The sequence below is a fragment of the Elaeis guineensis genome, chromosome 6, assembly GCF_000442705.2.
Source record: "Elaeis guineensis isolate ETL-2024a chromosome 6, EG11, whole genome shotgun sequence".
NCBI classification, from domain to species: domain Eukaryota; kingdom Viridiplantae; phylum Streptophyta; class Magnoliopsida; order Arecales; family Arecaceae; genus Elaeis; species Elaeis guineensis.
This window is the reverse complement of record NC_025998.2, coordinates 785,003-796,550: the sequence shown is the minus strand read 5'-3', so window position 1 is coordinate 796,550 and position 11,548 is coordinate 785,003. Positions and strand designations below refer to the sequence as shown.

General features: G+C 34.5%; 1 protein-coding gene across 4 annotated transcripts; it reads right to left on the bottom strand.

The window, feature by feature from the left end:
- Positions 1-3,926: 3,926 nt before the first annotated feature.
- On the bottom strand, positions 3,927-11,246 carry LOC105047765 (uncharacterized). 4 transcript variants are annotated; one of them, XM_010926833.4, is made up of 7 exons: positions 11,080-11,246; positions 10,960-10,999; positions 10,779-10,859; positions 10,442-10,631; positions 6,728-6,995; positions 5,295-5,489; positions 3,927-4,303 (listed from the first exon to the last, which is right to left on the bottom strand). In XM_010926833.4, the coding sequence occupies exons 1-7, from the start codon at positions 11,137-11,139 to the stop codon at positions 4,019-4,021; spliced, it is 1,119 nt and encodes a 372-aa protein (XP_010925135.1). In that variant the 5' UTR covers positions 11,140-11,246; the 3' UTR covers positions 3,927-4,018. The 4 variants fall into 4 exon arrangements, with proteins under 4 accessions (XP_010925135.1, XP_010925136.1, XP_029121172.1 ...); XM_010926834.4 differs by having other exon boundaries at positions 4,073-4,308; positions 11,080-11,241; XM_029265339.2 differs by lacking the exon at positions 3,927-4,303 and having other exon boundaries at positions 5,201-5,489; positions 11,080-11,241.
- Positions 11,247-11,548: the final 302 nt, after the last annotated feature.

Below are 11,548 nucleotides of genomic sequence, written 5' to 3'. Positions count from 1 at the left end.
TGGCGCTTAACCCGGGGATTTAATTGATAATAATTATAATATTTTTTTATTATTAATATTAGTAAATTTCAAAAATAAGAATGCTATAAGATAAACAGGTAGAATACATCCTCCAAACATCACTGATAAAATATTAATTATTTAATACAAAAAAGAAAAATAAAAATTCAAAATAGCATCGATTTTTTTTTTTCTTTTGCCGTAAATTTGACGGACTAGAGATCACCTGAATGTCCTTAGAACCGAAGAAGAAAGAAGATGAGGGTGCGAGGAATCAACGATGAACCATCGGAAAATGCTCGGCGAAAAATCTAAAACAATCAATGGAATATCGCTGGTGACGGACGGAGGCTTGGAGCAGGATCATGCGGAGAGGAAAGAAATCTAAAAACTATTTTTTTTTCCTATTATGCAGAGAGTCCGGGCCTTCAAAAATATATATATATCTTTTTTTTTTGCTTTACGATTGATGTGTGGAAAATCAACAAAACCGTATGATGAAAAATCAATACTCAGCTTTCGCGGTGCCCTGCACCTGCAACCGTATCCTCTCCACCTGTCCCACATCCGAGCTCGATCTGATTTTTTTAAAGGATTTTTGATCCGATAATCATATAGATAGTAATGCAACTGCTCATCTGCAGGCCCAAACTCTAATTCCTCAAGGAAAGATTCATTATGCATGACATCAAGAGCATTAAAGATATCATAGCGATGTAGTCCTGTTTTGAAACGACAAGAATATATTGCGGTAAGCATACACAAAAAAAAACTTCGTTGCAATGAATATTACATCAAATTTATCACTCCAATAAAAATACTTATATTTCATCGATTGTCATATATTTTATCGGTTCTCATGATACATGATATCCACTTAAATTTTTGATTTCTGACTAAATGATTATAAGTTTAATATGATATCACTGTTGCAATAAAAATCTTCTCAGAATACATAGCTTTTAACACTGAGTAGTTCTGGTTGTTGAGAATTGGAGATGGAAAAGTGTAGAAGCTGTAGAAATCTGTGACTTCATGTGTCTCGGGGCAACCGGATGACCGCTGGAACATCACGAAGCTCTATTTTTCTGAATCCTATAGTCACAGTGGATCCAAGCAACTTATAGAGCCTAATTGTCCGGCTCTTGGTCATCCGTGCTCTAAGCCTGGAGAACCCTACATCATTGAGCTTCTTCGGGTATAGCGATATGGAGGGACTCCTTAGAGTAGTGGTAGACATCGGATATCGATGTCGGGGGCTTCATCGGGCCCTTAGAGAGGATGGGGTCACCCAGATCTACCCGGCATCTAAGCTTCTCTTTCGATCGCTCGAAGCCTCCCAGCCGGTTGGGACTCGTGAGGATGAAAAAATAAAGAAAAAATAGAAAAAATATGAAAAAAAATCAACAGAAATGAAGAAAAGTTTAGGAAAAAAAAAATATGTCGGACACTTCCAAATTCGATACATGACATGTTTAGAGATTATTCTGCATGCCAACACAAAAATTATTTTTAATATTTTATTATTATTATATTAATATATTAAAAAATAATTCTATAATCTTACGTATCAATGTCGAAGTCATCTTCAATATCCATTTATCATTTTATTATTATTATATTGATATATTGAGAGATTATTCTATAACCTTATGTATCAATACGAAAGTCACTCATAATATTCATTTATCATTTTATTATTATTATATAAATAATAATATCATATTTTTGATCAATTTTTTTATCGATAAATATAATAAAAAAATTGATTGATTTTTTCATTGACCAAACTATCTAAATTCTTATATTATTTAAGATGGATAAGTTATTTTATCCATCAAATAGAAAAAAAAATCTTATCTAATACTAAATTATTTTTTCATCAACCGAAAAAATAATATTTTTAATTCATTCTAATAATTCTTAACCTTATAATAATAATAATATATTATAATATAGTATATTATAATAATAACATAATATAATATATTATATTATTAGTATAATATATTATAATAATGTAGTAATAATACATATTATATTATATCAAGATATTAACCTAGTATAATATATTTATTATAATATATTAATGCATTATAATATAATAAAATTTATATAATATTGTAAGAATATAATAATATAATATGTTTTATATATAATAATATACACTAATATAATATATTATATTATACCATATTATTATATATAATAATATTGTATAATATATATTATATTATATTAATATAAGATATTAATATAATAACATATTATTATAATATATTGTGATATAATAATAATATATAATAATAAAATAATATAATATTTTAATATATAATAATATAATATATCATATTATATTATTATATATTAATAGTTATATAATAAAAAATATTATAAAAAATATAGATATACCTTAACAACTTATGCAGAAATTAGTAATGCAAAATAACATGAATAACAAATTTTTGAATCATTTTTAAATATATAAAAAAATTATAAATTATTTTTTATCTAAATATTATCTAAAAAATATTTATTATATATATATATATATATATATATATATATATATATATATATATATATATAGTATAAATTTTTTATCTTAAAAAAAACGGGCACTAAACAGTTTGCGCTGGCCACCGCTCGCAGTCAACGGTAACAAGTGATAGATCGTACTCTATTATCAACCCCCGCTGATCAGAAGATGCATGTCCTTTCCGTGAGATGGACCTGGATTGAAACCGAGCGGATTAAAAAAAGGAATGCAAAAGCACCGTGAATACACGGACAAATGTGAGAGGAGTTATGAATATGGCCCAATATTTTCCTCAAAATTCTGCCTTGAGTTTCAGCTTAAAATTTTTGTCCAAAAAAATGCAGCTTGAGAAGAATGGTGATAGGGGTAAAGTAAAGGGCTCATTCGGAATTGTCTTTTTAATTTTTCTTTTCCAAAAATTTTAAAAATAAACTATGCTTCATAAGTATTCATGATGAAATCTTTTCACTTTTAAAATTATCTACGTAAATTCTAAAGCTTTTAGCATCAAAAAATTATTGTTGTCAAATAAATAAAAATAAAAGCATGGGTTAGGAGAAATTCCACTTAAATGCCACATCTAATATCAGCATCCACATGGTATTTCACTTATGGAGAAACAGAAATAATTTTATTATCATCAGTATTTGTTTATATTAAGGCATACTGATTCCAAACTATTTTTTCAGAAAACATCCCTTCTATTTTTAAAAAATACACAATAATACTTATTTAAATAATACTGATTTCTAAGTAAACAAAATTCTTATTTCTTGAGGAAACAAAGAAAAAAAATAATGCATTTTACTCCCTATAAGTAAGGCAAGTCTCTAATGCTTTCTTTTGCTCTTAGATCTAAATCTAGAACAACTCTAATCTCCTTTTTTTTTTTTTTTTTTCAATAATGAGAACACAATAGAAAAATATGGGCGAGAATCCGGGAATAATAGAGTGCAACATTTTGTATTTATTTTTTATCGAATGTGCATTATACATGTTGGATCATGGATGGTTAACGATCTGATTATCCTTTGAAGACAAGAGTATGGTGAAGGGAGAGGTCCAAAAAACGGGTGGTGGGGAGTTTATTGAATGAAGGGGACGATGGAGACAAAAGGAGGAAGGGAGCTAACAAACTTGGGGAAGGTAGAGAATGCAATGGGAGAGATACATTGACTCTCGTACTATTCATAAAGAATGCTAGCAAGTAGCTGGGTTAAGTGGAACTTCTCTGACTAATAATTTATTTATCAAGTTGGTTTCCTTTGCCTTAAATGATCTGAAATACATAACATACATGCATGCATACATTTAGATACATACATATGGTATCTTCAAAAAATGTAGTGCAGTGGCGTGGTGCTCCTACTGCATGATCAGACACATCTACAAAGAAAAAGCAGCTGATTGGATGGTATTTTATGTGGCTGGCCATATACTAGTAATGTGGTTTGGACGGTCAAGATTGATGTCCTTATACTAAGGCTTCTTCATGTAGCCAGCCTCAACAAAACAAAGAAAAGTAGTGCGATGTGATGGTATCCAACCTTGTTGAGTGACAAGGTTATAATACATTCTGAGGTGCAAAATGATAAATAACACCTTCCCACTCTCAAACAACATGGACAACTCCTTCCCACTCCCGAACAACAGAGAACCCGGCGAGATCTGGCCCTGCTGATCTCCCTTTGGGATAGGACAGGATCGAATATCAGAGCTGGATAGATACGCCTGCATCACAGAAGAGACCTGCTCCCGTATGGGCTGCTCTGCAAACCATGAAATTTATTAAAATGAACCGTCAAAGAACGACCAGCAGGAGAAGACCATCCAGGCTTCAAAGGACTCTATTACGGAAAAAAGGAATTCAGCACCCAGTGTCAGCTTATAAAATATGTTTACAGCTGCTAGTTCGCTAGATGTGGAGTCTTAACGTGAACAAAAGCCATACCTTGAATGGCCTGTTTGTCAGGTTATATAGGTCCATTTCCTTTATAATAACAAACAGGAAGGTAATACGGTACATGATATACTTTTGAAAACAAGGGCAGCATGCTGCACCCTGAAATATTTATTCTAAAATTCCATTCCTTCATCCATTTCCTTTGTATTGTTCTTCATATTAACAACTTTTGATGGAGCATATAATTGTTATATAAAACTTCTATAATCAATCCGACCATAAAAAAAATTATGATCGGATTGTCATCGTCTGTCTTCCATCCATAAAATAAATAAATAAAAAAATATTTCTTCTCCTCCACACCCAATCCTCCACCCCCCCCGCCCCCAACTCCGCCCCACAACGTCTATGCTGCCCCCGCCCCAATGCCTGCACCCCGGCCCCATCCCTCCCCTCCCTCGGCTCTACCAATCCCCCCTCCCCTCCTCTCCTCCCATTTTCTCTCTCTCTCTCTCTCTCTCTCTCTCTCTCTCTGCTTCTACTTTGTGATCCGTGGAGTGGAAGACAAGTGACAGATGATGACAGCTCGACTATAATTTTTTTCGTAACCGGCCGGCTATAGAAGTTTTATACCTTACATACAGATAACAAGAAAAGAGTAACAGTTTTCCCTCCAAGATATGAGTGGTGCACTTATGATGGAAGACAGCCTAGCAAGGGCCAGCTTACAAGTTTACCAAAATGGAAAGATGAAAGAATGCAAACAAAGAATTTTCTCACTTCTTCTCTGGATCTCTTTCAACAATGTATGTACAATATCATGATCTAAACCTACTCTGCTCCTACAGTTACCGTAAAAACATAGAGCTTCAGTATGACAGCAAGGGCCAATTGCAACAAAAATATCCCAGCCACAATGAAAAACCATCTCTCGCCAGCTGATTTAATGTGGGTACGGAGATTAAGAGCAACAAAAGTTGCTGACATGAACCCTGCAACACCAACAATCACCCATCTGAAGATCTCTACCGGTACAATAGAGAGGCACTGTCACAATGCAAAAGTGTCAGATTCATCAAACCAACCAAATGATGGAGACCTGATCCGAGAAACCAAAAAAATATCATACAACCAAACTTAATAAAAAATAAATAGTTCTGTCAGAGAGAGTATCAAAATAATGAAACAAGTTTCTGGCTTAACAGGCAATACAACAAATTATTTTTGTGTTTTACATATACATAAGTCTATCATGTTCATCTCATTCATCGATGCATCTCTCGACAGTCCATCTTACATCATTCAGTTTATCCATCCCTACATCCCATCTTATAATACCATCTTATGCTATTAACATTAGTCATGCTGGAATTTGCATATTTCATAATTCATATATGCAGTATGACATAACGGGTTCTCAAGGCCTTGCAATCAACCCGGGTGGCATGGTCCATATCAAGATGTTTCGACTCTGTTTTAAAGCAAGAAGGCTCAAAACAATATTTTTCCAGTACATTTCAGAAATTAGTTTTTATAATTTCAGAGTAAACTATTCTTTTGGTGATGACAAAATTTGTCAAGAATTGCTTCTAAACACCCAAATTGGCCAAAATAGTTTCCCAAATAGATTACAACATGCACAGTAACATCACATGAAATTCAAGAAACCCATTTCCCTGAAGTCCATATAGTGTATAGGAATATGAGGATAAAATGTTAGCAAGACATACGAAATCAGAAAAGTATCCTTTCCAATTAAAAATGAAAAAAACCAAGAACTAATTTTTAAGATACTTAACCAAGTTACAGCATTAAATAATGATTTTAACTAACAAAAACCTCAAACCATCTACAGACTGATAGGTTTTACAGATCAAGGGTCTGATCCATCAATGCTTGACAATAAATTAGAACCAGTTCTGCACCTAGTGGGGACCCAATTAAAAAGTCCTGTCCAGGAAAAATTTAAGCAAGCGAGAAGCCTTCCATGAAATCTTAAAGTGCAATTGGTTGGTAGGCAGAACAGCACTTCTTGATGCATTAAATGCAAGAGGTCGGTAATAAATGAATAACTAGATCATTAAATTGATTATTTTAAGCCAATAAACTCAACAAAATGTAGACATTGCAAAGTCTATGCCTTACTGTATGCACATACTCTGAGGATGCTGTTTTTACAAAAAAATTGCTTCACCAAGCAAAGAGTATGAAAGTAGACAAAAAGGATATCCTTGTCCACATATATAAGGAACTCCATTCTATGTAACTAAAATTGTACAACTTACCAAGGCAGGAATGAATATGAATAGAGAGTATCCATACAGACACCACAGTTGAACAAGCCCAGATGGTGCTGAGAAGTACTTTAGAATGATGTACAGTCCAAGAGGAACAAAGGTAACATAACCATAAAACAAACCAGCAGACCATGTAACCAGGTTAATGTCATAGTTCCAGTCTTTGTTCTGCAACTTGTGCGCCAAGTACGTAACAAATGTGCCAATAGATGCTGCTACAAATATCAAAGTGGTGCATATCCAGAATGGACCATACCTGCCCAAAACATACGATCAAATTCATTACAAAATATTTTAAGTTCCAAAATATCAGGCATGAAGTCTGGGATCTGCAACATAAAGAAATGCAGATGTCCTACATGTAGGGATGAGTTTTAGTCAATAAAAGAAGGAATTAAACATGCTCCGAAAATGAAGCAATTCAGACAGAACACTATTACAATATCACTAAAAGCTTGAATCACACATGTAACACTACATGCTGCAATACAGATTGGACTTGAGAAATTTTGACCCACATGAGAAGTTGATGCACTAGCTTTTTTTAATTCATCCGCATGAATATGCAACAATTATATGAAACTGAGAGATGCAAAGATCTGTATAATTCATTTTTGAAGCAAAATAATGGGTGGTGGCTATTGCAAATGATGCAAGAGAGTTTCATTATGAAAAACTTACCCTTGGACAGTTTCCAATGCCCAAGGAGGATCCATATAGCCAAAACCAAATTGATTATAGAACAATTATTTATGTTTATACCTACACATCATCTATGGTTTTCTCGACAGCTCTCCAAAAAAATAATTATCATTATTTTAATTCAGGTACTTTTCTGTTGAATTGGAAAAAAAAGGTTGCATATTGAGTAACAAATTTATGTCAAGACGCTAAGCATTGCTTGTGTGAGGTTATTTGCTTTCCCCTACTCAGTTTTCTAAACTTTTTTTGTAACTCTGATATGGAGAGAATGAACATGACTTCTTTTGTTTACTGTTTTGTATCATTGATATGGAATGATGGAGACGTATCAATGTACAAGACAATCATGGAGTAAAAAGTAAAGCATAAAGATTGAACAAAGGGTACAAGACAAGCACATTAAAAAAGCAAGGTAAATAGGCGATCTCTCATCATTATCAAATATCAAAAAAAAAAAGAAAAAAAAAAACACATCTGTATGCCATACACATACATGTGCATATACATGTCTTGCATATCTACTTTTAACTATTTATAAATCCTTCTCAAATACTCTTATACGGATAAGTTATGGTTGTCATTACAGCTCTTTTTGTTGCCTTTTACTGTTGATTTGGAAATGTTATCATCAGTCTGTAACATTGCCATGGGAAAAAGAGAAAGCACTTAAATGGAAAGAATAGGCAAGAGAACAAGCATTTGCAGAAGCAAGGTTGACAGATCAGTAGCTCATCCTATATCATTAACAGGCAGCAGAACTTCAATTTTTTTTTCTACTTAGTGTTACCTTCCTTAACAGGCTTTCCTGCAAAGCATAAATAAGGAGGATTCCCTCTAAGAGTGATTTGAAGACATAAGAATATGCAAGATATGAGAATTTTAAGGAACATTGATATCTGTTATTAGACAAAGATACCAACATTTTCCAGCAGATGACATTACTTATTACTTTTCAGTTCAAGAAAGGCAGAATTAAAGAGCTAATGCAGCTTCAATTATGATAAAATCTTGCAGTTCTTACTCAGCAGAAACATGTTTCATCAACCAATAAGAAAATTTAGAAGTTAAGATGGAAATCACTAATCCCAGTCCAAATCTGTAGCAACTTTTATGATTTGGGATCTCTTTTGATCGACTCAGCTATCGGGCCGTCATTAGTGTTGAGAACAGTAATGGATTTCTATTATTAATAATTGTTTCTTTAGTTAAAATGGAGCTAAGGCTCTTGTCTCACATATGAGGTGCTCATTATTTTGCAATCATACAGGCCAGTTTGGCTAGATTTGGTCAGCAGAAATGAGGAAAGGCTAGTATGACTGCCACAGGCAATCTTGGGATAGGTTAGAACCTAATAGAAGCTAGAAAAATTGCCAGAACTCCAAATCTCACACTGAAATTTACAAAAATTATGAGCCATTTGATTTTTACTAATACTTGTCTACACATTGAAACAGTTATGACATTTGAAGATCCCTAAAGTAACAAGATCTAAACTTGCAGTAATAGAAACAGTAATAATGCAAGATTAACTAACAATGAAATGATAAAGAAACTTAATGCATGAAATGTTGTTATAATTTGATATGCAACTGCTGATTTTATCACAATTGGGAATTTGAACTTAGATGGCCCTGGCTGAGGGTCATGGATTATCGAATTAGAAAATTGCACTGCATCAATAACTCTAAAGACTGGCACACCTTGAAAGACACAAGGCATTTGCACTATACAGTTCGATAACCAAAAGCATGCTCATCCAGGAGGCAAGTGTGTATACAATTAATAACAGTTTATTGCATATGATACTTGTATTATTGTTAATGCTTTTTAACTTTGCAGAAGGCTAAGTCATCTCAATGGCTCCCATTAACCTGATCCTGCCTCCTACATTTCGTCGCTACCCCTTGAGAAGACCTACAAAATGCATTTCTAAGCATGTTCATCCTTGAATTGAAATTCATCTAAACATAATGAAAATTCCTTTTCAATCTCATGGTACAAGGAGGAGACCATTTAATGCACTTCGAGAAGATTTTGTCCTACCCCTCAAACTTAAATATAGCTGTAAAAATTGGATAACATAGGGAAACCAATAATATGTAGATGTCTAGTCTACAAATGATGCTTGAACTAGTCCACAGCCTTCGGTGCCAGCTTCCAGGCTCAAAGATCTCGTATGGGGAAGTGTTCGATATAAATAAAAGGTATGTCAGCTGACTTTGGCAGAATCATACAGCCAACTCCAGAAGACCTTCTTTAGTCAGGTTATCTGAAAACCTGTCACATGACAACTGGAACCTCGAGTCCCTTTGCTCCAAAGTAACAACCAAAACCACCAATTTTCTTCAAATTCCATGAATCTAAACCAAACTAAGAACAAAATTTTTCATTAAAAAAATGGCAAATTCTAACAATCTTTCTTCACCACTAAAGTTTGTAGAGTCACACTTTGGTCCCCAAAAGAAGAAGAAGAAGAAAGGTCGATCAAAAGATAGTTAAAGACCAAATGCACTTTTTACCAGATAATATTGCCAAAGATAAACCTTAAAATTTTCCTCCGCAAATGCTGCACCCAAAATTTAAGGCAATTTTTTCTCAATCACATATTTCTTGCTGGTCACAACTGACTAATGTTACTCCACCAGTTTCTACTAATGTTTTTCCAATCCAGCATCCATTTCATAAGACCACCCAACTCCCAAAAATAAAAAACTATAGGATGGTCAGAATTTCGGATTTGACACGTCCAATTAATTCCGAGGATAAGAATGGATTGTAATATTAATGTACTGATACCTTACGAAAATACAAGTTATTCGTAACCAATTAAGCATCATATGCTCAGATCAGAGGTCGAAGGGAAGAAAGATTAACATAATAGAACATAATCGGTGCCGTTCCTCATGAGAGGATCATAACATGACATATCCCATCAGATCGAAATCGGACAGCTGCTATATAAGAATAATTAAGCTAATAAGGTGGAGATGAGGAACATACAAGTCCGGATTGTCAGCCGTCTTCTCAGTAAAACTCCCTTTGAAAGAGAAGAGGGAGTCTCTGATCCTCTCTAAGACATCCGACGTGTCGACATCGAAGTACGGCTTGTAGGCTCCCACCGTGAACTTGTGCATCCACCCCGTCGGTTGCGACTCATCGGAGCTCCCCCGTGCCGGCTTCGAGAACGTATCTATCAAGAATCCAAATCCATATCAGATATCAGTTTAGAAATCCTAAAGAAAAGCAAAAGAAGACAAACAGGAATCAAAGACGAGAACAGATATCAAATCAAGCAAGGTGATTCCATGATGGGGGATCATGGAGATGGATCTGGTACCGTCGGCATCGGAAGGGGGTCTGAAGACGGCGGAGATCTTGCCCTGGGCCTCAGAAGGCGGAAATGTCTGGAGACTGGAATCTGTAACGCATCAAATCAAGCATCAGTGACCACGCCCAAGACCCAAAAGAACACCAGATCCGAAAATACAAAAACACCGAATCCTAGGCCTAACACTAACCTGCGAATTTGACAGTGACATGATCCGCACCGGAGACGGCCTGCAAGAAGAGCAGGAAGGGTGGGAGTGAGAAGAGATCCAAAAGCGAGATGAGGGAGAGAAGAGGAGATGGTGGCGTACCGGAACGGATCCGGGGACCTTCTGGTTGTCGATGGAGGTGTAGCCACCGCCCGACATCATCTTCCTTCTTCCACCACTGGCGGTGGAGGACCGTCGTTCTCCTTCTTCTCCTCTCGGAAACAGCGCACGCGGTGTAGGGAGGTGCAAGAATAACAGGGCCAGCGGCTATAAATGGGACCCGGCCCACAGTGTTGGTCCGCCTCGCATCAGACGAAGAGAGGTTGGTAATTTGCGGTGTAGAACATTTCCTGGGCGCATGGAATTTAAAAAAAAAAAAAAAAGAGAGAGTTATAGGAACATCACAGCAACGTTAACTCAATTTTTTTTATATTTTTATATTTTTTTTAAAAAATATTAAATTAATTTTTTAATTATAAATATATTTTAAATATAATTTAATCATTTATTTTATCAATAAATGATATTAAATTTCTACATTAATAGATAAAAATACCTTTTATTCATAGAT

Coding starts and splice junctions, on each gene's coding strand:
- LOC105047765 (XM_010926833.4), bottom strand. CDS start 11,139: ATGATGTCGGGCGGTGGCTACACCTCCATCGACAACCAGAAGGTCCCC. Junction 6,996..10,441: donor ACGGCTGACAATCCGGACTT/GTATGTTCCTCA, acceptor TGTTTTGGGCAG/GTATGGTCCATTCTGGATAT. Junction 4,304..5,294: donor TGAAGCTCTATGTTTTTACG/GTAACTGTAGGA, acceptor TTTGCAGAGCAG/CCCATACGGGAGCAGGTCTC.